This window comes from Calliphora vicina, chromosome 3 (genome assembly GCF_958450345.1).
Source record: "Calliphora vicina chromosome 3, idCalVici1.1, whole genome shotgun sequence".
Taxonomy (NCBI): Eukaryota; Metazoa; Arthropoda; class Insecta; order Diptera; family Calliphoridae; genus Calliphora; species Calliphora vicina.
Genome location: NC_088782.1, coordinates 33,046,108 through 33,074,080, shown reverse-complemented (window position 1 = coordinate 33,074,080; position 27,973 = coordinate 33,046,108). Strand labels below are relative to the sequence as shown.

Sequence of the window (27,973 nt, the reverse complement as noted above, 5' to 3'; positions counted from 1 at the left end):
TTTTATTGGCCGTTTTAGGTTGGTCGATTTTAGTTCAATAGGTGTGTGTATAAAGGTGTTTTATATAAAGACAATTGTGAGTACTTAGATCAACTATACAGAGCTTAGCGATCTTTTTGTATTGAGATCACTGATGCATCACGATTAATTTGTGATTTTTAACACCATATTACAGCTAGTCTTAATAAATATACTGTTACTGGCTACTTTATTTAATTCGTTGGGACCTAATGATTGAGATGAAAGTGAAAGATTTAACTTGAAGTCAACAAAGTTTTAAGGAAACATATTTCAGAGAACATAGCCTATTGAGTCTATAAGATGAGGTGCCCCAACAGACTAAACGATAGTGTGCTGGGCTATCAAGCTGAGGGTTGCTGGTTCGATTCCCGCCAGAGACTCTGACAAGGAAAAATAACGGCGACACGCTAGAAAAACACGATATCGAATAATATGATTCGACAACAGACAAGTTCTGAATCGTAATTGGAGAGACATTTCGATGTAGCTCTAACTAAAAGGGAGGGAGGCCTAGTCTACAGAGACCTGCGCCGAACGGCTGTAAGCCGGCTGAGCCGCCGCCGTATTTTTTTCGACTTAAGTCGGCTTGAAAATAGCCGCCGTTTTTGATAAAAGTTCCTTAGTAATTTCATAAAATTTTCAGAATTTCAGTTTTTTCAAATTTCAAATTTTTAATTATTTAGAATTTGAGTAGTTATTCTTTAGTCGGCTGATAGACGGCTAGCCTCCACCGCCCACCTTTTTTGGAATTAGCCGCCGTGAAATTTAGTCGGCGCAGGTCTCTGCTAGTCTACTCGCGGGTTTACTGGTCATACAATGACCAGTTACAGACATCAGCATCGATATGTTTTATCGGTTATGAACATATATTTCAAGAACCTACAAGTATCGTATTTGCGCCATCTGATTTCAAGTCTTTTAAGATATAATCTGCAGATTCTAATGTTATTAACTGGTCGTTCAATGACCCGTAACTGGCATCTGCCTCGATATGTCTCTTCGGTTACGATTCAGAAATTACCTATTGTCTAAAGGCCTGTTTCACGATGTCGAAAGAAAAATGATTCGAACAAATTTGAATGAAAACGAAAGAATTTTAAAAACTGAGTGTTTTTCATAAAAAATTTTTCGACTCATTTTTCTTTCGATATTGTGAAACAGGCAGTAAATTCTGATCATGTTTTTCACGAAACTTCATGTAACACAATTTGGACATTTGCTGCAAATAAAAGTCATTGAATAAATTCAGCCAAAATTATGTCTAATCTCTTTAAAATTTATTGATATTTATTCTTTGCACTCCCTGTTTTGAGAGCTTTTAAAACTGTATTTTCAAAGCTTCATTACAAGTCTCATGATATTCCAAGGTTTCAAGTATAGATCAGATCAATGTTTTAGCATATCTCAATTCAGAGAGCAGCAACACATTAGGCATTTAAAGCAGTGGTCGGCACAAACATAACATGTCACACTGTAATGTTGCATAAAACGAATATTCAGTTTTTGATGCACAATCTTCGATTTGTTTACCTTTTTACTATTTTAAAGAGTTCTACTCACGTTATCTGAATTATCATTTGCATTCAGACCCTGGTGGCCATGAGTGCCGACCACTGATTTAAAGCCTCTACAATTATATTATTTGCAGACAAACAGATTTATTTCTTTTAAATTTTTTTCTCTGCTAAAACTCAAATTATACAGTCTAAACAAGACACAACCCACATTTTTATGTAACCATTACAAATACTCGTAATATGGTATGAATAATACAGAATTATGGGTTAGACAGAGGCTTAGCATATTTACAACAACGTCATCGGCAATATCATCATAATTTACAGCAGGAAAAAAAATTTACATTAAAACATCATGATGATGACTGCCATAGCGTTACTAGTGTCGTTTGCCGTCATCATTATAAATTTAAAGCCACGCATATTTTTTTAGTTCTGTCCGTCCGTCTGTCTGTCTTTCTGCAATTACTGCGTGTGTGCATCACTGGGAATGATGATGATGCCGTCAATGTTGCAGCATCATTTTGTGTATAAGAAACATTATTGCAATTATCTTATTATTTATTTATTCTGCAATATGTTGATTTAATGGTTTAGAATATGCGAAATAATAAAATAATTGTTTTGACTGCGATCATTGTGGGTACATACATATTTTGAATGTAAAAGGTCAAAGTTAATAATATTTTTTTGCTTTAATAAAATTTTATTTTATCTTGGTTTGGGTTGTGAGGAAATTATGGCATAATTATAGGAATTATTTTTGATATTAATGCTATAATAGTGTGAAATTAAAGTTTGTGATACTAAGAAAAATTTTGAAAAAAAACTGTGGAAACAAAAATATAATTGCTTTAAAAATGTTTAATTCAACTATTTTTCAAAAACTGTTTGCATTCCATAAAGTTAAGGGTGTTTTTTTAAGCCCGATAGAACTTGAAATTGTAAAAAATAACACACGGTCAAGCTCGACCATATAATACCCTACACTAAGTAAATGAGCAAAAACATTTTTCTTTTAAAATTTCAATAATTTATATTTTTGAGTGATTTTCGGAAGTGGGCCTTATATGGGAGCTATGACCAATTATGGAACGATCACCATGAAATTAGGTCGTGTGATTTATGTCTATATTAAAGTTAACTATGTTGAATTTTGTGTGTATACCAAAATTTTTAAGAGATTTAAGCACGTTAAAGTGATTTTCGGAAGCGGGTCTATATGGGAGCTATGACTAATTATGGACCGATCGTAACAAAATTTGGTGACATGAATTTTGTGTATATAAAACATATATGGAGCGCAATTTGTGGTGATACATGTATAAATTAAACATTTATGACCGATAAAGTCCAATTTCGGGAGGACATTTGTATAGGGGCTAGGTGAAATAATGGACCGATTTCAGCCAGTTTCAATAGGCTTGGTCCTTGAGCCGAAAAAATAATATGTACCAAATTTCATCGAAATATTTTCAAAATTGCGACCTGTACTCTGCGCACAAAGTTTACATGGACAGCCAGCCGACCAGACGGACGGACGGACATCGTTTAATCGACTCAGAAAGTGTTTCTAAGTCGATCGGTATACTTTATGATGGGTGTTTGACTAATATTTTTGGGCGTTACAAACATCTGCACGAACGCATTATACCCTCCCCACTATGGTGGTGTAGGGTATAAAGATCAGGATCAATACATGGCATTAGCATTTGAAAATGATTTCGAGCATTGCTGGCCGTATGTCATGAATAACATGAACAATGTTGGCATCCAAGACATACATTTTTGCTGATTTATCAGCATAAACCAGTGACTTCACATGGCTCCACAGGAAATAATCGAGAGTTGTAAAATCGCAAGATCATGGAGGAAAATTGACAGGTTCATTTCTCGAAATCTAGTTATCGTCAAATTTGTATTTCAATAAATATGGCGCTCTGTATAGCACGGAGCGCCACCCTGTTAGAACCTCTTCATATCAATGTCATCCGTATTTTCAAACAAAAAAAAAAAGAGATCGTGGTGTGGTAACGATCTCCATTGACTAGAACTCGAGCTACGCCTTAATTTTTTTAAGAAATATGTTTCGATGAAGCCACCAAACGGTTAATTTTTCTTAATGTAATGGAGTCTATAGGGTCTGTTTTGCAAGCTTCCATCTATGCTCGATCATTTGGCAGAATATAATGATCATAAAATACCAAAAATAAGCCCAGTATGACAGATCGTTTGACAGTTAACCATTTCTTAAGTTCTAACAACTTTATTTATAAATTATAGAATGAAAATTTAGACATAATTTTTGTGATCTTATTTTTCTGAAAAATATAGCCCCAAATATTTTCATAATTTTTTTTTTTCATTTATTTTGTAAAAATTTCCTTAGAAAAAACTACAAAATTATTTCATACCTACTTAATGATCAGGTTCTATTTTTAAAAAGCTCTATATCAATTTTAGTTTTTGCTCATTTCTCATTTCATTAAAATAAAACAAAAACAAAAAGAAAAAGAAAAAACATGCTGGTTCGTTGTTTGGCAAATGTTGCCAAATGTTTTCGAATTTGAAATAATTTTCGAAAACTAGAGTGAGTGTCTAAGATTTAGTGTGCTGTGTGTTCATTTCTTTTTTTAATTCACAAATAATTGCGTGGCATACGCAACGGACAGCTAAATAACACTTGTATTCTGTAAATTTTAATGAAAAAAAAATCTATTTTGAAAAAGAGGCTGCTAAAATGTAAAAGAAAAATAAACAAAATATTCTACATAATGATTAGATGGACTCACTGACTGGCTGGCTGTTGGTTGTACTCTTTTGAGGTTCGTTGACTCATCATGACGAATAGGCCCTGTGTGTTTTTCACATAAAATTTAGAACGCATTTTTTTTCTAAAGAACTTTTTGTTATTTTGTTTTTTTTAGTAAATTGTTGTCTTTTCTCATGAAACAATCAAATACAATTTTAATTGATTTTTATATACAAAAAAAATGTTTTTATTGTTTTAGTTATTTGCTTACAAAAAAAAAAAGAACTGTAAAACTTTGATTAATTGACCTCGACATTGTTTAGAGAAAATGTAATCAGTTTTAGTTTAGTTCATTTTATTTATAGGCTTTTTGTTGTTTTGTTTTTGCTAATCTAATTAAAGTCTATTAAAAAATGATTGGTCTTCAGTACAGTACAACAACTAGCTAAGGGTACTTTATCTTGACATTTGATGACTAGATTATGAAATGACATTTCAGCGCTTTGTCCGCTAAGCAGGTCAAGAGTGCCTATAATGTCCAAAAGTTGTCTTTTCTTGTCAAAATTGTGCTATTGTCGAAATATATATATGGTCTCTGAGTTGAAAATTTTTACCCTAGTGATTATCGGGTTGATTAAATTTAAAACTTATCTAAATGTTCTTCTCAATTTTCTTTAAAATCTCCAAAGATTTGAAATATTTGCTTTAAAGTGCATTGGCCGCAAATAACATTTCAGACTATTTCGATACCGAATGCATTAAAGGGTAAATTCCAATTAAAGATTATCTTCACTTTTGCATTTTTGTCTTACTTTTATCAAGTGACCGAAATGACTGACTATTTTATTAACTTTATTGAAAAATTTTTACTTTGACCTCCAAAAAAAAATGTCTTCAATATTTCGTTACATTTAAATTATTACAAATATATCTTGACCCTTAAATGTTCACGTAAATTTTATAAAATATTGAAATATTCCATAATTTGTTTAATATTTTATTCAGATCCGCTACAAAAATACTTCATGAACATTCTCTAAAAATTCCAAAATATTACTTAGTTCAGGTTTCCATTATTTCAATTTAGTAAAATGTTTAGTTTATTTTACTTAAGCTTCATCAACATTTTCAAAAAATTCCCAATATTTTGTAATATTAAAAAACCATTATTTGAAACTAAACCTTTATTTGACCTCGTTATTCAAACTTAGACTGTAACATGATTTATCAATATTGTAACTACTTTTTATTTCTTAATATTTATTACAATATAACTTACAAAACAATATAGGATTTAAATTTTTCGAATTTATTATAAATTTTTATCATATTTTTCTGAAATTTCATCAATATTTTTATAAAAATACCTATGACTCCGTCACTGAAATTTTAAATTTCATCAAACAATTCTAATCAAAAATTTCAAATATTTATTTCTCCTATTTTTCCTGAAATTTCAAATATTTCAAAAAAATTTTGTCAGATTTTACTACAAATCTTAAATTTTTAAAATTTTTTAACTTGATTTCAGAATAAAAGATATAAATTGTTTAATTGTATTCAAATTTTCTGGATATTTTTAAAAAAATAAAACTGTTTTTATTTTCATCAAAATGCTTATCCTTATTCTCTTCATTTTTCATTTCTATTACATTTTCACTATATTTCAATCAAATTTTTAATTTAATTCATTAATTTCATTATATTATACCACATAATACAAAATATTATTGTTTTCATGCTAAATTCAACTTAAAACAAGTAAGAGAGCTATATTCGGCTGTGCCGAATCTTATATACCCTTCACCAAATTATACTTCAAAATAAAAAATTTTAATATTTTTAGTTGAACAAAATTTTTTTTTTCTGTTTGTTTAATTTTTTGGAAGAATTTTTCGAATTGTTTTTTTAAATTTAAATTCTTTTTTTAAATTTAAAAAAAGAAAATTTTTTTTGGTGAAAAAAAATTCGGGTTAAAAAATATTTTTTCCGATTTTGACCCATTGTAGGTCCAACTTACTATGGTCTTATATACGTCGTTGCAAAGGTCTTTGAAATATGTATCATTAGATATCCATATTGTCTATATTAATGACTTAGTAATCCAGATATAGGTCAAAAATCGAGGTTGTCCTGGTTTTTTCCTCATATCTCAGCCATTTGTGGACCGATTTTGCTGATTTTAAATAGCAAACTTCTCGAAAGCATGTCTGACAGAATTATTGAAGATTTGGATCCCGAAGATATCAGGGGTCTTCACAAAATTGATTTCAACAGACAGACAGACAGGCATGGCTTAATCGACTCCGCTATCTATAAGGATCCAGAATATATATACTTTATAGGGTCGGAAATGAAAAATGTAGAAATATCAAACGGAATGACAAACTTATATATACCCTTCTCACAAAGGTGAAGGGTATAAAAATTGGATCTTTAACCCCGGAAATGCTTTTATTATATTTCAATATGTATTTGTCTTCATTTTATGACAAACTCCAAATTCATAACTTTAATTTTATTTTAATGAAAATTTTCAATATTATTGAAATATTTGAACCTTAACCTCGGCCACAAAAGCCTTACATTTTGTGATTTACCATAGCACAGTATTTAGGAAACATTTTTTTTATAATTCGGTATCTCGGGATATCTCTATTCGAGATAACGTAACGAAATTTCATAAGATTGAAGGTGAGGTGTTTTAGAGTTGATTTGCTTGCAGTTCAGCTTCGTAGGTGAAATAGGGTCTCACTTATTTTTAAAAAATTCCTAAAAATCCATTTATGATCCGAATGAGCAGAATTTTCCAATATAAATAGTCCTTGAGAAGATCTATAAAAAAACCTTTAAATGTGTGGGAAATCTTTTTTAGTTCAAGAGATATTTAAGTTTATTTTTTTTTTATAATTTTTCTCGATCTTTTTTTGTTTTTTTTTTTTGGAAATGGCAGGCCTATGGATGATTGAAATTTGGTATTCTAATATCAGCTATAATTGCGATAAAATTCTGCATAAAATAAAAACAACTCGCTAACAGTTATCTAATTGCTATTAAAAATTTCACACATCAAAAGTTGAAACATGTAAAAAGTGTCATATTTTTAACGATTTTTTTTTTTTCAAAAAAGGCCGCATATTTTTTCTTTTATAGAAAAAAAATTTTCTTCCAGACTATACATAATTTTTATATGATCTAGAAGTAGATTTAATGCATAAGAGTGTAAAATAAAATTAGGCTCATTTAAGCAAACAGAGCCTCCCTCAGCCCTATCCAAACTTGGCCAGTTTTGAAAAAAATTTAGGTTTTTATAAAAAATTCTAAAAGCGCTAAGCAGCGATTCTCGACTATGCTTTATATTTGTATAGCCCTATATGTTATTTAAATATTTTCAAAGCTGTTTTTAATATCACACGATAAATAATGTCACAGTGGGCACTTTTATAAAAAAATCTGTTTTTGGAACACATATTTTCCGTTTCAGGAATTTCGGTAATTGAAAATAAAACATGGCAAAAATTATAATGCCATTGATTTAAGGACATTTGCATCTATATTAGTTCCAAATTTTGTTATGATATCTTTAATCGTTAAAATTTTACATTAAATAAAATTTCATAGTTTTCTTCATGGAAAATCACAATATTATAATTTTTTTAGTTTTTATGCTAAATAAAGTCCCTAAAATTTATAAATTTATTTCATATCAATATCAATCTAGTCCTAAGTTTTTCATCAATACCAAATACTTAAATAAAAAACCTATATTTACTCCTCAGAAGCTCCACAAACCTTGCCCTCTTTCAAAAATTTCAAAGTTTTTTCATACATTGCTTGCAAAATGTGTATTAAATGTAACTTATGAATTCAAACATATACTGATTTAAAAGAAAGGTTGGTATAACACATTATTATTCAGCCCAATTATGAATAAAAATTCCCCGGGAGTTTTCTCCCTTTTCCAATTTTTCCTATTCAAATTCAATGGGAAAAAACTCCCGAGGAACAACATCCCGCAGAATTTTTTATTCGTAATTGGGCTGATTATGATTATCATACTTTGCAATGACGGCTATATAATGTATGCATTACTTGGAAGTAGTTTAGTAATGACTTGTTTGTACTCTTATATGAAATTACTTATTAGATTAGACATATGTATGAATACATTCGATTCTCAACTCCAAGTAATTCATAAATTATGTCATTGCAAAAAACAATATAATTCTCAAAGGCAAATGAGCTAGACAAGATCCTAGTACAAGGGCAGCTACAGCAACCATATTAAGATCTGAATGCAATATTGTGATAGTTTCAGTGTCTGTATCTAAATAGTTCTAATTTGTCCTATTTATAACATCGTCTTTTTTCTGTAAATTTTCTCCTGTATTTGAGTATTTTATAAATGAAATTTATCTCAATAAAATTTTACTCTTACTTGTTTGTTTTTATATACATTTTCCTTTTTGTTTTTCACTCTTAAAGTTCGTTCCACTTTCTATCATTTATTTCTTCTTTTTTTTTTGCACACATTTTCTACGTGCCACCATTCTGCAATTTTCAATACTTTTCCATTAGATTAGATATTTCTTTATTTCTGGAAATTTCTTGAATTTAATGTAAATTTTATTGTGTTTAAACAAATGAAAAATATATATTTTTCATTTCAAACATCATCATTTTTTATGCATTAATTTTCTCTACTGGCTGCAACAATTGCGGCAGCATCAACAATAAAAATAAAGAAAACTAATGATTTTTTGTTATTTGTTTGTTTTCTTTCAGGTGTTATACCATGAAATAGTATCACACGCTCGAGTAGTAAGTGGCTGTATAAGAGCTGCATCTGAAAAGGAGCAACAGCAACAGAAACAGCTTCAACAACAACAACAATTGCAACAGCAGCAGCAACAACAACTGCAGCACGATTCATATAATACAGATGCCAGTTTAATTGCGGAACAAACTAATTCCTCACTTTCATCAACAGACGATACTGCAACAACTAATACCACCACCACCACCACCAGTACCACAGCAACATCATCAGGTGTTGTTTGCTCAGCAGCCTTAACATTATCATCGGATCATCAAATTAGTCCTAATTCAGCAGTAGCAAACGCAACAACAACAACACAAACATCCACAACCGTTGCTGCCACAGCTCATCCGTCTAAAAAATCGGATAACAACAATTTAGAACGTTTACAAAATCGCTATCATTTGTTGTATTTAAAAGCTTTCGAGGTACAATTGTGGCTGGATGGTCTGCTGCGCAAGAAAAGTTCTTCAGTGGTAAGTTTTTTTTAAAAAAAGAATTTTAATAAATTTTATAATAAATCATATTTTTGAGATATCAAATACTAAAAAATTTAATTGAAAACCCTGGTATTGCTTAAAATCGAAGTTATGGTCCTTCGAATACACAAGCTCATTCAAAGGAACTTGAAACTTCCTTTTTGGCATGTTTTCATATCTATTATTTGATGACTTCGAAACAAAGCTTATTATTATACATAGAAGTGAACGTATTTGAATTTATTTACAAATGCGTCTATAATTAGATGGCTTCGAAGCAAAGTTTTTCACTTAGAATCAAAAATATGGTCCTTCGATTACACAAAAGCTTATATTTTAAATTTAAATGTTAAAAGAACATATCTATTATTAGATGACTTTGAAACAAAGCTATTATTAATCTGTTATTTCTTTAAAAACCAAATTAAAAATCACTAAATATTAAATTTCATTTGACAATGTATTTAAAAAAAAACCAATCCCCAATTTCTTGTTAAAAACACTACAAATTTTTTACATCCCAAACACTCAGTTATCCGTCATTCATTCACACAACTTCTACCCAAACTCTGCTGCTGCTGTTGCATGCTGTTTAACAGGGGGACACTTCATTTAGTATGCAACAAAAGACATCTAACTTTTGTTACTTTTCTTTCTCTAGTACATATTTCTTTAGCATCGTATCTAGTTCAATGTCTTGCAACTTCATTGTCACCTTTTTTTTTTTGTTTTTTGGTGACTAAGTGAGTGCTTTAATGCAAACTGTGTGAGTGTTGTTAGTCTCTATTTTTCTTTCTATTGATTTGTATTTTCTTTAGAAAATAAATAAATAAAATAAAATTTATTTATTTAGTTTTTTGTGTGGCATGTTTCAAGTTCAAGTTTGTAATTTATCTCCCTACATGTCGATTGTGTGTGTTCGCGCCCGTTTAAATTTCTGTCTGTCTGTCTTTTTTATCTTTTTCCAAAAGCAGTTTGTTATTTTGAGATTTCAACAGCTTTTTTTTAGTTTGCTTTTAAAAAGACTTTTTCTATATAAAATGTAAGATGTTTGTTTGTTTGTTTTTGTGTTGAGAAATTGAATTTTAAACAAATTTTTTTGAAGGTTAACTTCAAGTGGAAATTGTGTTGGTTTTTTTTCATAGACATTATTGAAAATTAAGTAATTTTGGTATAAAATTTTTGGCAGATTTTTGAATATAATTGAGTAATATGGTTTATTGGGTCACAATTGTGACTAATATTTGAAAATTTACTCTGGGATTTTTTGTATAATGATTACAGTCCGACAGACATTAGATCCCACCTTACATAGAGTACTCCATTAATTTTGTTTTTTAATTTTGAACTGAAAAGTTTTTTTAGACAACAGTTTTTAATAGACATTTTACAATAAAAAATACGTTTTTTTGTTCTATTAATTATATTCAAAACGTGTTTCTACTTTAAAATTCCATAATCTTTGTTATTCCTTTATAATAGTTTAGGTTTCGTTATTCGGCCGAATTTTGACCGAATGCCGAATATTCGTTAGGACTCTAATAATGATATATGACAAATGATTTTTTAATAAAATATTACAAATTTATTTGAATCCTCGAACTAACAAAGTTTTAATTTTATCAATTATTTTAAATTATGGCGTAAGCTTAAATTGTACTACATAAATACCTACGATTGAAGATAAAACTGGACCAAATAATGACCTATGATTGAAGCAAAAACTGGACTACATAGAGATCTAAGACTGATGTTATATCGGGAATAAATAACGACTTACGATTGAAGAAAAAACTGGAACAAATAAATACCTATGGTTTAATCTAAAACCACCTACGATTGAAGCTAAAACTGAACTACATAAAGACCTACGATTGAAGCTAAAATTAGAAAAAAAAGACCTAGATACCAAAGATTGAAGCAAAAACTGGACCTAGTAAAGACCTACGATTAATGCTAAAATTGGGTTACGTACACAGAAAAAATTATATTTCAATTCAAACATTTATCCCATATTGAACTGGTTTCAATTATTTCATAATTAAATCAAGTATTCATGTGCTCAAAAACAAAATTTTCTGATATTTTCTATTGAATTTTGAGTTTTGAATTTGATAATTTTGACAATTGAAAATACAATTTTCGTTATTGGTTGAACTTTAAATACAAAAATTATTGAATAGATAATTTTCGTAATTGAAACACACAAAAAATAACAAAAATGTGTTTTCAATTACGAAAATTATCTATTCAATCATTTTTGTATTTAAAGTTCAACCAATAACGAAAATTGTATATTCAATTGACAAAATTATCAAATTCAAAACTCAAAATTCAATAGAAAATATCAGAAAATTTTGTTTTTGAGCACTTGAATACCAGTTCTATATGTGATATATATTTGAATTGAAACGGTTTAAGAAATAATTTTTTCTCTACACAGATCAAAGACTGAAGTTACGATTCAAGCTAAAACTTGACTACATAAAGAGCCCAGAAAAAACCTCACTTACAATTTTAAATCTAACTACAATTTAACTACTTTCTGAATGCATTATTTTGTAGCCAAGTGAAATATAATTCTAACCGTGAAGTCGCGAGTTCAACCCCTGGTTGGGGCAATTTTTTTTTTGTAATTACAATTAAATTTAGTTATATAAATTTTAATAAAATTTAAACCACTAAACTTATAGTTTAGATTTTTTGATTTGATTGAAATTATTATTAAAATTTACAAAAAATATTATTTTTATAGTTCTAATCAATAGTGATGAATTTATGAACATTTTCCGGAAACCCTTCCATTAAGGTTTTTATAGTGCTTTCGTTCGAACAGGTAGTCAGTCCATGTCTATTTGGATTCCTTTTTTGTGCTCTTCAATTCTCTTTTAACAAGAGCACAATATACATATCTCCACTAAGAAGTCTTATGAATGGAAGCATCCTCTTTTGTAAACGTTCCTTGATGTAAATTTCGGTATTTATAGAACCCTGCATATTGCTTGCCATACCAAGAACTTTTTGGGAACATTTTCTGCTTTTGGATCCTAAACTTCTCTACAACATTCCCTCGAGCATCAGCAAAATAAAAATATTGACTTGAAAGCTGCCAACATTTTTCCAGAACATACGTTTCGTCATCCATTATGCAGCAGTTATATTTTTTGTATAAAATTTGACTTCAATTTCCGTGCTCTTTCTTTGGCCTCTAAATTTTTAGCAGAGTTCCTGTCAGCAACTTTTTGAGCCTTGTATGTTTTTAAACCTGCATTGGCTTTAACTTTTCTTATCAAATAGTCCGAGTACTGAACTAATCGGACTGCTCTCCTACCGGATGTGTTGGGAGCTCTTTTGAAAATGCTTTCTATTTATTGGCTTTAGAAACATCACGTGGTGGACCATTCCTTTTAGCTGAACCAGGTTTTCTATCAACGAACAAGTTCTCCCGATACTGTTTAATAACATTGGAATCTGTTTGACGGCAGACCTTTGATTGTTTAGCCAACTTTTTGTAGGACCAAGTTGGGTTTTGTTGAAAATATTTAATAATTTTAATACGCACTTTTTTCTCGGCACTCATTTTAATCAGATTAACAAGGAATGAATATAACTGACATAATTTCAAAGGTAACTTAATAAAAAAAATCAAATAATATTTGTGTTAAAAGTTTTAAGGAAAAACGTGTGTTAAGGTTTTTTCGATCTCACTCCTTATAATACGAATATAACACTCTTACTTGCTATTTTATCTTGGATATACGTGTAATATGTATTCAAAGGTCAGTTTCTCTATAACGTTCTATTCGCTCTCATTCTAATTGAAAATATTGTTTTGGGTTTTCACTTTAATTCGAAAGTTTTCAATTAATCGTTTTTAATACAAATGTCAAAATCTGTGACTTGCTCTTTTGTTTCGACAAACGTGAACTCAGTTGAACGAAAGTTCTCGTTATAGATTCATTCTGAACATATAGATCTCTCTGTTAAGAGTTTGTAAAAAATGAAAATGTTTGACTTTGTTTGCAGCTTTGTGGTTTCAAGACCAATTCGGAAGCCAAAGTCGGATTATATAGATTTCGAAAATATTTGAAATATTATTTTGTCATCTTTCATAAATTGTTCACCAAGTGTCTAATGTTACAGTTAAAATACCGAATTTTGACATATTTCACTTCTGTTGCCCATATTTCGCTTAATTTAACCAAAAACAATTAAATCAGTGGTCGGCATTAAGTGAATATGGCACATGGATTATATTAGCACACACATTCCTTTTCTGTTGCAGATATTGATTGTAATTTTTGTTTTCTATTTTGATAATTTTTAAGAATTTCGTTGACATTCGTGTTGTTTACAAGTCGATAACCGCTCCCGTTCTTTCCCTGGGAGCTATGACTGCCTACCACTGGTTTAAATTCATTATTTGGATTACATCAGTAATATTTTTTAGATTTATATTTATTTTTTTTCAATCTCGGAACAATATTTTTACGACTTTATTTATTTAAACCAAATTTCTTTTGTGGTATTTTTTTCACTCTTCGTCTTATATTTATCTCGTTAAAATCAACCATAAAAATTTGTAAACATTTTTCAACATTAAATCCGAAATAAAAATAAAGAAAGAAAAAACAGTTTGTTTTGGTTTTTGCAAAAATACAAAGTTCTTCCTGTTTATAATGTCTGAAATAATGTATAAATAAATTTACAAATACCAAATTACAATTGTGGCCTACGAATGAATGGCTGGCTGGCTACATACATACAATTTTCCAGCATTTTCCAAGAAAATGCAAAAAACACATTTTCTGCTGCAACACGTAGTACTGCATTTAAATATGTGGGGGCATCATCATCCACATTCATTTACATTATATTCAAATATACAACATAAATACACATTTTAGTAGTTTATTCATAAAAACCAAAAGGAACAAAAAAACAAAAAAAAAGCAGAAATTGTATGTGTGATTTATGAACCTTAAAACATTATGAACAACCCAACAAAGAAATTAAACTGTGCGATATTTACAGTTTGCAAAAAGTCTTTCATCAATAAATAAACACAACAACTATGAAAAAAAACGTTGTAAAAATTTCTTTGAACGAAAAGTTACAACAGAAATTATACATACCACACAATACTTACAGCAACATTTAACAGTGCTTAACAATGCAGCAAGCAACACACTGCCACAACAACAGTGCTGCAGCAACAAAAACAACAACAACTGACAGACCAACAAAACTAAAATTGATGTTAATCTGTACATGTAACTCACATGTTACATGTGTCCAAAAAATTGTTCATTCATTTGTATATTGTTCATTACTCTTTGTTGTTTGTGTAAACATTCGTGAGTGAGTGAGTCAGTGTGTGTGTGTTGTTGTATGCAACACTGATATGCTTACATGGCGGCATTTTGTTGTAACATGCCTGCTTGCCTGCCTGCCTGGTCAAATGGTGGGCATTTATGTGCACTTTTAACAGTGGTCAAGTTAATTGAGATTTAAATTATTTTAATTTCTTTCTTTGCCGGCATTTATAATAAAGACATAAACGCTTTAGGGGTGTTGTATGTCATTTTAGTAATGTAAGAAATATTTGTTTAAGTTGTTTAAGAATTGGCACGTTTATAGCTTAAATTGTTTAAATGATTATATAAGAGCTTCAATTTCCAAATAATGCTTTAAGATTTAGAAAATCGGATTAAGCTGGGAACATTTAAACTTAACTTCCAGGCTTTTGATTGATGGTTCGAAATACATTTTCCACTCTGGGCGAGACAATACAAGCTGATCAATCTGATCTTAAGTCTTCAAAAATCTAGGCACCACAGCAGAGATTTACGGTGACACATCATGACACATCAATTCGATATTCTCAGTGCTCAAAAAATCATTTCTATTGAACTCCCAGCTAAAAACTGTGCATCATAGCTACTAACAGTAAAAGCTTACAGATATGCAGCAAAGAACCAGTAATGTAAGGGATTATTTTGCGATTTTAACTTTGGATGCAAAACTTATTGCTTTTAGGCAGCTAATCTCTAACAAAAACCATACATAATAAAAGGCCAACAGAAGAGCAATGCAACATTTTTCGGAAGCCACTGAATTTTAAATTTTCATAATTTCTATGGGAATCTTCTCAATTTCATATTGTATTTCTCAATTTCGTTTGAAAATTTCTCAATTTGAATTTTTCAGTTTTATTCGGAATTCTTTCAATTTCGTATAGAGTTTCTCAATTTTATTTTGAATTTGAAATTTTCATAATTTCTATGGGAATCTTCTCAATTTCAGATTGTAATTCTCAATTTCGTTTGAAATTTTCTCAATTTCAATTTTTAAATTTTATTATTTTGATTTTTCTTAATTTCTTATTTGAAATTTTTTGGAATTTTCTCAAGTGTATTTGGAATTTTTTCACTTTCAATTTAAAATTCTCAATTTTTTTTGAATTTTCTCAAGTTAAAATTAAAATTCTTAATTTCATTTAGAATTTTCTAAATTTCAATTTTATTTGGAATTCTATCAATTTTAAATAGAGATTCTTAATTTTGGTTTGATTTTTCACAATTTCATTTTGAATTCTTTCAATTTCGAATTGAGATTCTCAATTTTATTTTGATTTTTCTTAATTTCTCAATGTCATTTGGAATTTTGTTTTTATTTTTCTTAATTTCTTATTTAAAATTCTCAATTTCAATATGAATTTTTCAAGTTTATTTGGAATTATTTCAATTTCGCATAGAGATTCTCAATTTTATTTTGAATTTGAAATTTTCACATTTTCTATGGGAATCTTCTCAATTTCAGATTGTAATTCTCAATTTCGTTTGAAATTTTCTCAATTTTTAAATTTTATTTGGAATTCTTACATTTTCGAATAGAGATTCTCAATTTTATTTTGATTTTTCTTAATTTCTTATATGAAATTTTTGGAATTTTCTCAAGTGTATTTGGAATTTTTTCACTTTCAATTTAAAACTCTCAATTTTTTTTTGAATTTTCTTTAAAATTAAATTTCTTAATTTCATTTAGAATTTTCTAAATTTCAATTTTATTTGGAATTCTATCAATTTTAAATAGAGATTCTTAATTTTAGTTTGATTTTTCACAATTTCATATGGAATTCTTTCAATTTCGAATTGAGATTCTAAATTTTATTTTGATTTTTCTTAATTTCTTTTTTTTTAAATTCTCAATTTTATTTGGAATTTTTTCAATTTAATTTTCTCAATGTCTTTTGGAATTTTGTTTTTATTTTTCTTAATTTCTTATTTAAAATTCTCAATTTCAATTTTATTCGGAATTCTTTCAATTTCGTATAGAGATTCTCAATTTTATTTTGAATTTGAAATTTTCATAATTTCTATGGGAATCTTCTCAATTTCAGATTGTAATTCTCAATTTCGTTTGAAATTTTCTCAATTTAAATTTTTAAATTTTATTTGGAATTCTTACATTTTCGAATAGAGATTCTCAATTTAATTTTGATTTTTCTTAATTTCTTATTTGAAAATTTTGGAATTTTCTCAATTTTATTTAGAATTTTTCCACTTTGAATTGAAAATTCTCAAGTTTATTTGGAATTTTCTTAATTTCATTTGAAATTTTTTCAATTTTATTCGCAATTCTTTCAATTTTGTTTTGAACTTGAAATTTTCATAATTTCTATGGGAATCTTTTCAATTTCAGATTGTAATTCTCAATTTCATTTAAAATTTTCTAAATTTTATTTTGATTTTTCACAATTTCATTTGGAATTCTTTCAATTTCGAATTGAGATTCTAAATTTTATTTTGATTTTTCTTAATTTCTTATTTGAAATTCTCAATTTTATTTGGAATTTTTTCAATTTCATTTTATCAATGTCATTTGGAATTTTTCACTTTCAATTGAAAATTCTCAATTTTATTTTGATTTTTCTTAATTTCTTATTTGAAATACTCAATTTTATTTGGAATTCTATCAATTTTAAATATTGATTCTCAAATTCAATTTAAATTTTTCAATTTTATTTGGAATTCTTTCAATTTCTCAATTTTATATTGATTTTTCTATATTTCTTATTTGAAATTCTCAAATTTATTTGAAATTTTTTCACTTTTAATTGAAAATTTTCAATTTTATTTGGAATTTTCTCAAGTTAAAATTAATTTTTTTAATTTCATTTAGAATTTTCTAAATTTCAATTTTATTTGGAATTCTATCTATTTTAAATAGAGATTCTCAGTTTTATTTTGATTTTTCACAATTTCATTTGGAATTCTTACAATTTCGTATAGAGATTCTCAATATTATTTAGATTTTTCTTAATCTCTTATATGAAATTCTCAATTTTATTTGGAATTTTTTTCAATTTCATTATAATAATGTCATTTGGAATTTGTTCACTATCAAGAAAATTCTAAATTTCAATTTTATTTGGAATTTTATCAATATTAAATAGAGATTCTCAATTTCAATTTTATTTTTATTTTTCTTAATTTATTATTTAAAATTCTCAATTTCAATTTGAATTTTTCAATTTTATTTGGAATTATTTCAATTTCGTATAGAGATTCTCAATTTTATTTTGATTTTTCAAAATTTCATTTGGAATTCTTTCAATTTCGAATAGAAGAGATTCTCAATTTTATTTCGATTTTCTTAAATTCTTTGAAATTCTCAATTTTATTTCGAATTTATTCAATTTCATTTGGAATTTTTTCACTATCAATTGAAAATTCTAAATTTTATTTTGAATTCAAATTCAATTTTTCAATTTTATTTGGAATTTCTTATTTGAAATTCTCAAATTTATTTGAAATTTTTTCACTTTTAATTGAAAATTTTCAATTTTATTTGGAATTTTCTCAAGTTAAAATTAAATTTTTTTAATTTCATTTAGAATTTTCTAAATTTCAATTTTATTTGGAATTCTATCTATTTTACAGAGCTGTAAATGAATCATTCTTTTTTGATTTTAATTCATTATGAATTAGCTAAATTTTGAATTAATTCATTGAATTGAAAAAATGAATTGAATGAAATTTGAATCAATTCAAACGAATTAGGCAGAAATGAATTTCAATTCATTTCTAATTCAAATGAATTTGTAAAAATGAGTTGCAATTCATTTACAATTCATTTGAATTGAATTGATTTTGAATTAATTCAAATGAATTAGAAAAAAGAATTAGCAATTCAAATGAATGACTCGAAAATGAGTTGCAATCAATAAAATTCAAGAGCAGATCTCTAGGGGGAATTTCTCCTACCAAAATGAAAATATCCAGTACAAAAATTGAAAAGCCTTGTCCTGTATACGCGCTTGATCAATGAAAACATGGTGTTTGGTGTTTATTTCTTCAAGAAGAACTGATTTTTATTTTGAAATACGCGGAACGACAAAACATATTCAATATTCAAGAAGCTATTAATAATTTTTGAAATTTTGTGACCCACGACCACCCAACGACAAACTTTTTGCTAATGTTTATATTATATTTATTTCAAAAAAATAAAACTATCTTCCAAAAATAATCAAAAATCAGGAAAAATAACAATGTATGTAGTTCAAAACACAATTGAGTTTCATAAATAAGGCTAATTAGATTTAATTAGAATGCATCATTCACCTTAAACAATAATAGCTTTTCAAAATTATCATCTGAAAGAGATCCACGTTTAGGGATGTTTAGAATAGAGGCGTACGAAAATAATCTTTCAACGCCAGCTGACGATGGTAGCGGCGCATTATATTTAAAGAAAGACTTTTTAACCGTCGATTAATTACTGCATACTTGATGAATTTTAACAATCTGCTAAATATGCTGCGAATTTCGCGTCGGAGTTGGAAATGAATTGCTAATTTTTTTTTTAATTCATTTGAATTAATTCAAAATCAATTCAATTCAAATGAATTGTAAATGAATTGAATTAATTCAACATCAATTCAATTCATTTGAATTGGAAACGAATTGCAATTCATTTTTACCAAATTCATTTGAATTAATTCAAAATCAATTCAATTCATTTGAATTAGAAACGAATTGCAATTCATTTTTACCAAATTCATTTGAATTGACTCAAATTTCATTCAATTCATTTTTTTGTGTGAATGATTCGCGAATTAATTCAAAAATGAGTGATTCATTTACAGCTCTGCTATTTTAAATAGAGATTTTCAGTTTTATTTTGATTTTTCACAATTTCATTTGGAATTCTTTCAATTTCGTAAAGATTCTCAATTTTATTTTGATTTTTCTTAATTTCTTATTTGAAATTCTCAATTTTATTTGGAATTTTTTCAGAATCAATTCTCAATTTTATTTTGAATTTTCTAAATTTCAATTTGAATTTTTCAATTTTATTTGGAATTCTATCAATTTTAAAAAGAGATTCTCAATTTCAATTTTTAATTTTTATTTAGAATTTTTCCAATTTCTCAATTTTCATTTTTCTTAATTTCTTATTTGGAATTTTCTTAATTTCATTTAGAATTTTTTCACTTTCAATTGAAAATTCTGAATTTTGTTCGAATTTTCTCAATTTAAAATTAAATTTCTTAATTTCATTTAGAATTTTATAAATTTCAAACGGAGATTCCCAATTTTAATTTGAATTTTTAAATTTTATTTGGAATTTTTCAATTTCAAACGCAGATTCTCAATTTGAATTTGAATTTTTTAAATTTTATTTTAAATTTTTCAATTTTATTTGGAATTTTCTCAATTTCATTTGAAATTTTCTCAATTTCATTTGGAATTTTTTGACTTTCAATCGAAAATTCTCAACTTTATTTTGAATTTTCTCAATTTAAAATTAAATTTCTTAATTTCATTTAGAATATTCTAAATTTCTATTCGAATTTTTAAATTTTATTTGTAATTTTTTCAATTTTATTTGAAATTTTCTCAATGTTAAATTCTTAATTTCATTTAGAATTTTCTAAATTTTAATTTATTATAATTCTCAATTTCATTTGCAATTTTTTAATTTTAATTTCAATTTCAAATTTGAAATTTCTCAATTTGTTTTGTGAAATTTTCAGAATTTAAAATTTAAATTCTTAAAATGTTCTCAATTTCAATTTTAAATTCTCAATTTCATATGCAATTTTCTCAATTTCAATGAAAAATTGTTTAGTTTCAGAACAATGTCAAACATTTGAAAAATTGTATTATTTTCATTTGTTTCTCAAACTTTTAAAGGCTCCTTAAACCTAATCAGATGTTCAGGTTTCACATTTTATATAAAATATTCTTCTTAAAATTTTTAGTCCTGATCGAATATTATCGAAATCCAAAACATGAAATTGCTTAACTAAAGTCAAAAGTTCAATGATATTGTTAATTTTATTTGCAATGTAACATATGTAAATCCCAAAGATTTTTCAAATCAAAATATAGGTTTTAATCTATCTCACTTTTGAATTTAATTTGAGTTTGATTTGAAAAATAATATTTCCTCAAACCTGAACTAAAATTTTATTATTTGAAATAACGTTTGAAAAATTGTTTTATCTCAATTTAATAGCAACTATTATTCTCAAATCTTGTGAATGATTTAAAGACAAGTCGGACTTTTGAAATGACCCAACAAAAAAAAGGCGAACGTTTTAAAAGAACGTAATTCCTTGAATTTCAAACCTTAAATAAATAATATGAAATAACATTGAAAAAACTATGCTGTATCAATTTGATAGCAAATATTATTCTCAAATAATTCGCAAATGTGACATCTACAAATACTAAACAAACCCAAAGTTAAAAGTTTGAAAAACTATTTAATTTTTATCACTATTCTATCATTCTTAAACCTAAAATTACAATTTGTTTACAAAATTTTGAAAGGGGTAACAAAAGTTTGATTGCTTCAACCGAAATTCTTCTTTATCAGCTGACTTTCTGTTGATAGAACCGAAAAATTCGATGTGTGCAACCGAATCATTCGATTGGCAACAAATTTGGTTGCTATCACGAATCTGTTTTCTCTGTGTACATACTACGAGTGTTGTTTTTGTTTTCACATAGTTTTTTCAACTAATACATTCTCACCACTTAGGTTTCTGACAACTGAGTTAGGTCTTTGACAGGAGATTGCATCATAAAGTTTGAATATTTTGACATGTTATTTATATGAAAAAAATAAAAATAGATTTTAAATATAGCTCAAAAAAGGTATGATAATTTCTAAGAATTTTGAAAACTCTGGGATCCTCAGCCTCGCTCCACTGTCCCTTTCTTAAGAATTTTTGCCATTTTCAATAAATTTTCATTTATTGTTTTTTATTGTTTTAACTTTTAAAATAACAACAACAAAAAAATCAACAACCACAACTAATTTTGCGACGATTTAATGGGCAGCAGGCAAAAGAAACCAAAAACAGAAAAGTACCAAATTTATGATGTACAAAATCACATAAAAATTTACAATGAAAACGGAAAAAAACAGCAGAAACCTTAACATCACACCAGCACCACCATTACCAGCACATGTGAACAAAACAATATTGAACTGTATTGTTTTTAAGTAGATTTCAATATATAGTTTTTTTTTATTTATTTTCCGAACAAAATCGTAACATAAACATAAATTTAACTTAAACTTTTACTTTCAAAATCGCACTGTTTTTTGGGTTTTATTTTTTTTTTCACCAAAAAAAAAAGGAAAAAATAAAACCAGTGAGTTTTAAAATGTTTAATAAAAATTTACATTTGGTCGGTGATTTTTCTATTTGTTTAACAATTTTTTTTGTAGTTTTTGTTCCTTTTATTTTCATTTGTGATTTTTCTGTTTTTGGTTTTCTGTTGCAAGTTGTTAAACACGTAGTAAATTTTTATGTCTGCCAGCCAATAAACATAAAAATCGAGGGCTTAAATGTTCATTCAATACGTAATCTATATATAAATATATTTTACTTTTTTCCAAAAAAGATACAAATACGGAAAACGTTTCTTTTTTTCGATATATTTTTCCAAAAAAAAACTTAAAAAAGTGACATTTAAAATGTGTCATGTTTTTATCAATGTCCAACTCTTCACTTCTGTTTCATTTTTCCTTTTCCTATTTTGGCTGCGTTTGTTGATATTTGAATCTCTCCTGGTGGTTGTAATTAATGATCCTTCAAATTGTTTGTTTTTAGAGTTGATTTGATAAATTAAAATTGCTAAAAAAAAATCATGTTTATTTAATTTTGCTTTTATAGAGAAACTTTAAACTGACATTTTGCTGATTTTTAATGTCACTTAAATAATTTAATTTAATATTATGACTTTAATACAAAATATCAGCTGCTGAGTTTATCTGGTCGTTATTTTTTTTTTTCATTTCGTTTGTTGATCTGCTAGTTGTAATTAAAATGATTTACAACCATCAAATCAAATGGACATAATTTGACAGTTTGTGTTTTAAATTTTGAAAATGAAGTAAAATATTTGCTGTGAAAAATAAGATTAATAATGTTGGTATTACAGTGAGTGATGATATTAAGGAAACATTAACAGAAATCATTTTTTAAAGAAAGTGATATTTGTTCGTTCATTTGCATATCTGAAGTATTCTAAATCAAACACTGAATCTGATAAAAATATTGACTCAAACTGACTGTCATCATACCTCTTTGGAGCAGAATGTTTACATTTGAACGGTGGTAATTTTTTTTATTGTGCTTTATTTTCAAATCATCTTTTCACTAAAAAAAATTGAAACCGATTTTGCTATACCGACAGACTTTTTGTGAGAATCGCTTGATAAGTGGACAGCAATAACGGCGTCCCTCTTCGTAATGTTGATTACCGTCGGGTATGTGGCCTCAGTTACCGAGAGTGTACGAATTACTCCAAGAACTTTCAAATACTATTTCCGTCAACAGTTAACGCTATCGAAACCATGATTCGAAGAGAAATGCCGATTTCTTGAGGTTTTGATGTTAAACTGATCAGAATTCATTTTTCATATAATTTCCTTGGACCCAAACTTCTTGAGGTTTGAGAATAACATTTGATATTATGTTGAGAAAATGTCAAACGATTGCCTAGTTTGAAATATGTGGGAGAATTACAAGTGATATCAAATGATAAAACCATCATATTTCAAACTTTGTCTTTGTTGGGTACCATCAGTACTCTGGCGATGTCAATTAGACCCTTAAGAGAAATATCAACCGATAAAATCAAGATAAAGACACAGATATCTCCAACAAGATCTTGGAATATTGTTTTGAGTACATGCATAGCCAAGGCAGCCTCTGAAATGAAAATGTTTTTCATAAATAGGTCATTATCAAATGAAATAAAGTTTTGTACATTTAAATTTATGACAAAAAAAAGAAGCTTTTGATTCCTGAAAACATTTAAGTGCGATTTAAGTTGAGAAAGGCTTTCAATCAAAGAATTTCTAAAATGTCAACCAAAAAGTAGAGTTTGGATTCCAGTCATCATTCATGATGTCAAATTGAGAACGATTTGATAAACGTTTGGGAATAATATGAGTCAAATCCTTTCACAAATTTCAAACAATTGGGAACGATTTCAGAATAAAATTTGCAATAAAACGTGGCGTTTGAGTTTAAAAAGAAACTACTTGATTCCAGCAAACTTCAATCATATCAATGATTTGAAAAATCCAAAAATTTCTCATCTTGCAGATGTACAAAAATGATTTGATAATCATTTGGATATAATAGCCTTCGAAGATAAATTTTCCAAATCGCACCCTTTCTCAAATGACAAACTTTTAAGATCGATTTGATAATAAACTTTTGAAAACATGTGTTTGAATTCTGGATCATTAAATTGAGAATGATTTAAAATTAAACTCCTTCTCAATGTCAAAGGTTTTAGAATGATTTGATAAATGATATCCTTCGAATAGAAACTTTCTAAATCAAAACCATTCTCAAATATCAAGGCAATACAACGTGAAGTTTGAGTAAACCTTCAGGATATCAAATTGAGAATAATTTTAAGTGAAATCATTTCTCAAATTTCAAACATTTGAGAAGGATTTGATAAACATTTGAAATGAATAGCCTTCGAAGAGAGAGTTTTCAAATCAAACGCTTTCTCAAATGTCAAAAAATGTTTAGTTTAATACGAAATGATAGCTTTGAAATTATTGGCATTATTTTTGTTGTTGTTTTGTCCCTCCAATCTTTCTCTTCTCACCTTCTCAAGTGTCAAACGTTTAATAATGAGTTGATAAATATTTAAGAAAAACGGGGAGTTTGAGAAATACTTTTATTTTCAAATTCATATCAAACCTAATTTTCCAAGGTGTTTCAAATGTGGATTGCATTATTTTTACACAGAGATTGCTTCAAATTGAATTCAATAATGAAATTTAAACTTTTATTAAGGTTTGAGAAACCTTTGAGAAATAAATTTGATATGAAATGATATCTTTCAAATCTTTGCCATAGTTTTTGTTGGATTGTATAACCCCAACTATTTCGCTTCTCACTTTCTTAAATGGCAAACGTTTAATAATGATTTGATTAATATTAAGAAAAATGGGGAGTTTGAGAATTATTTTTATGTTCAAACTGATATCAAACCTAATTTTCAAATGTGGAATGCATTAGTTTTCCTCAGAAATTGTTTCAAATAAACGTCAAATTGAATTCAATAATGAAATTTAAACTTTTGTTAAGGTTTGAGAAACCTTTGAGAATTATGTTTGATATGAAATGATACCTTTCAAACCATTGACTTTGTTTTTGTTGGATTGTCCCCCCAACTCTTTCTCTTCTCTTCTTCTCAAGTATCAAACGCTTAATAATGATTTGATAAATATTTAAGAAAAATGGGGAGTTTGAGAAATACTTTTATTTTCTAATTAATATCAAACCTAATTTTCCTAGGTGCTTCAAATGTGAAATTCATTAGTTTTTCAGAGAGATTTTTTCAAATCAACAGCAAATTGAATTCAGTAATGAAATTTAAACTTTTGTTAAGGTTTGAGAAACCTTTGAGAAACAAATTTTATATGAAATGATAACTTTCAAACTTTTTTTTTTTGTTGGATTGTATAACCCCAACTATATCTTCTCACTTTCTTAAATGTCAAACCTTTAATAATGATTTGAAAAAAATTGGGAGTTTGAGAATTACTTTTATTTTCAAATTGATATCAAACCTAATTTTCCAAGGTGTTTCAAATGTGGAATGTATTAATTTTTCACAGAGATTGGTTCAAATAAACATCATATTGAATTCAATAATGTAATTTAAACTTTTATTAAGGTTTGAGAAACCTTTGAGAAATAAATTTGATATGAAATGATACCTTTCCAAACCTTTGACATTGTATTTGTTGGATTGTATAACCCCTACTTTTTCTCTTATCACTTTATTAAATGTCAAACGTTTAATAATGATTTCATAAATATTTAAGAAAAATGGGCAGTTCGAGAAATATTTTTATTTTCAAATTGATATCAAACCTAATTTTCCAATGTGTTAGAAATGTGGAATGCATTAGTTTTTCATAGAGGTAGATTTAAATTAACATCATATTGAATTCAATAATGAAATTTAAACATTTGTTAAGGTTTGAGAAACCTTTGAGAATGATACTTTTTAAACCTTTGACATCGTTTTTGCTGGTTTGTCTGCCTTTAACAATTCAAATGAAATTAATTAAATGTTACACTAATTTCAAGCCATTACAAACTGCTATTTGATAATTTCATATTACATTTTCCATTGTAAATGGGTCATTGTAAAATTAAAACGTTTAATATTAATAATACTTCGGTGTCACTCAACTTTTCACCTCATTCATAAATACTTCTCCGGCTTACTCATTTTCATTACATCATTTCTGAAAAAAAGTAACAAACTAATAAAAGCACTTGCATTACAAGTAAACAATAAAAAAAAAAATAGCAATCATAAATAATAATTTAGCTACTTTTATTATCTGGAGGTTTTAATCAGTCAACACATATAGAAATATATATGAGATGATGACAAACTTAAGCCAGTGAGTGGTGGTGACAATATAACTCTACCAACAATTTGGCTTCCCTTCTCCACTAAACTGTGATAGGAGATTAAAGTTGACACCTGTAAAATATAAGCGTTTTAAATTATTTTTCTTTAATCATTATAATGATGACGCTAGAGTTTATTTATGATGGCAATAATGCTGCTGCTGCTTATGATGATGATGATGATTGTGGTGTCGGCGTTGTTGGTTGTGTTCACAGCTAAAGAAAAAAAATGCTTCAACACCAACCCAGCCATTAGATTCTATTGTTAACCAAACAAGTAGCAATTTTCCACTATATTATACAGCAATTCACTTACTTTACTACCCATTATTATTACACTGACTCTATATAGAAATGACATAGAAAAACAGCCAAGAGAGTTGACTCAACACCAGCCAGCCAACAAGCGATAAAAGAAGGTGCAACTTGTTTTTAAATGACATTTTGAAAAATGTCAGTTTTGAAAGAGTTACGAAAATTATGACTACCACATACATTCATTCATACATATAAATATAGTCTTTTACATCTTCTACTGCTTACGATTAAGGTTACAACACACTCTTTGTACTTACAACTAACTCGTATTCGTACTGGTTGGTATTCAGTTGTACGTTGGCTGATGTCAGTCAGTCTGGTCTGGTCTGGTGCGGCTGGGTTAAGCCTGTGTCTAATGCGAATTATAAATATATTTGTTAAATAACTTAAAATAATTAATGATGGCTGTTTTAATATAGCATTAATTTATGAAAAATTATGGTTGTTAGAAATAGATTTGAATTTAATCACCGTTATATGTTGTTAATTGAGGAAATTATTTCTAATAATATACAATTAAGTACAACATATTTGGCTAATTTTGTGGTAATTAAGTACAATGAATAATATTTTTTGTATCTTAAGGGCAATATCGGCTGAGAAATTCTTGGAAAAGGTCTTGGAATATTGATTTGAGGACATGTGGTAGTACAAAGCCAGGCAATCACCATAATACACTCCACTATTATTGTACTATTGAGTATTTGGGTACTCAGTACTCAATACTGTATATTTTTCCCGGTACTCAATACCAAATAGTAACTACTCGATTGTTTCAGGGTTGTATTTTTCAGTACAATAAGCGAAAAATAAACTTCATTGAATAAATGCGACTGTGTTTTTACAGCTTTGAAAAGTATTGAGTAGTATCGAGTACCCAAAAAATTAATATTGAGTAAATTATTGAGAGAATAATCAAAACGTTTTCCATAAATAATATATCATTATTAAAGGAAATAAAGTTTTGTGATTTAAAATTGATGTTAAAAAAAGTAAGCTCTTGATTCCATCAAACATTTGAGTTTGATATCAAATTGAGAAAGGATTTAAATCAAAAGCTTTCTAAAATGCCAACAA

At 27.6% G+C, this 27,973-nt stretch overlaps 1 protein-coding gene across 2 annotated transcripts in view; it reads left to right on the top strand.

The window, feature by feature from the left end:
• The window catches only part of klar (klarsicht), a 465,338-nt gene that overhangs the window by 331,208 nt on the left and 106,157 nt on the right, over nt 1–27,973 (top strand). For both annotated transcript variants that reach the window (XM_065503780.1, XM_065503779.1), the window contains exon 7: nt 9,076–9,585. In XM_065503780.1, coding sequence (XP_065359852.1) covers nt 9,076–9,585 — 510 coding nt within the window. The remainder of the gene's footprint in view (nt 1–9,075; nt 9,586–27,973) is intronic.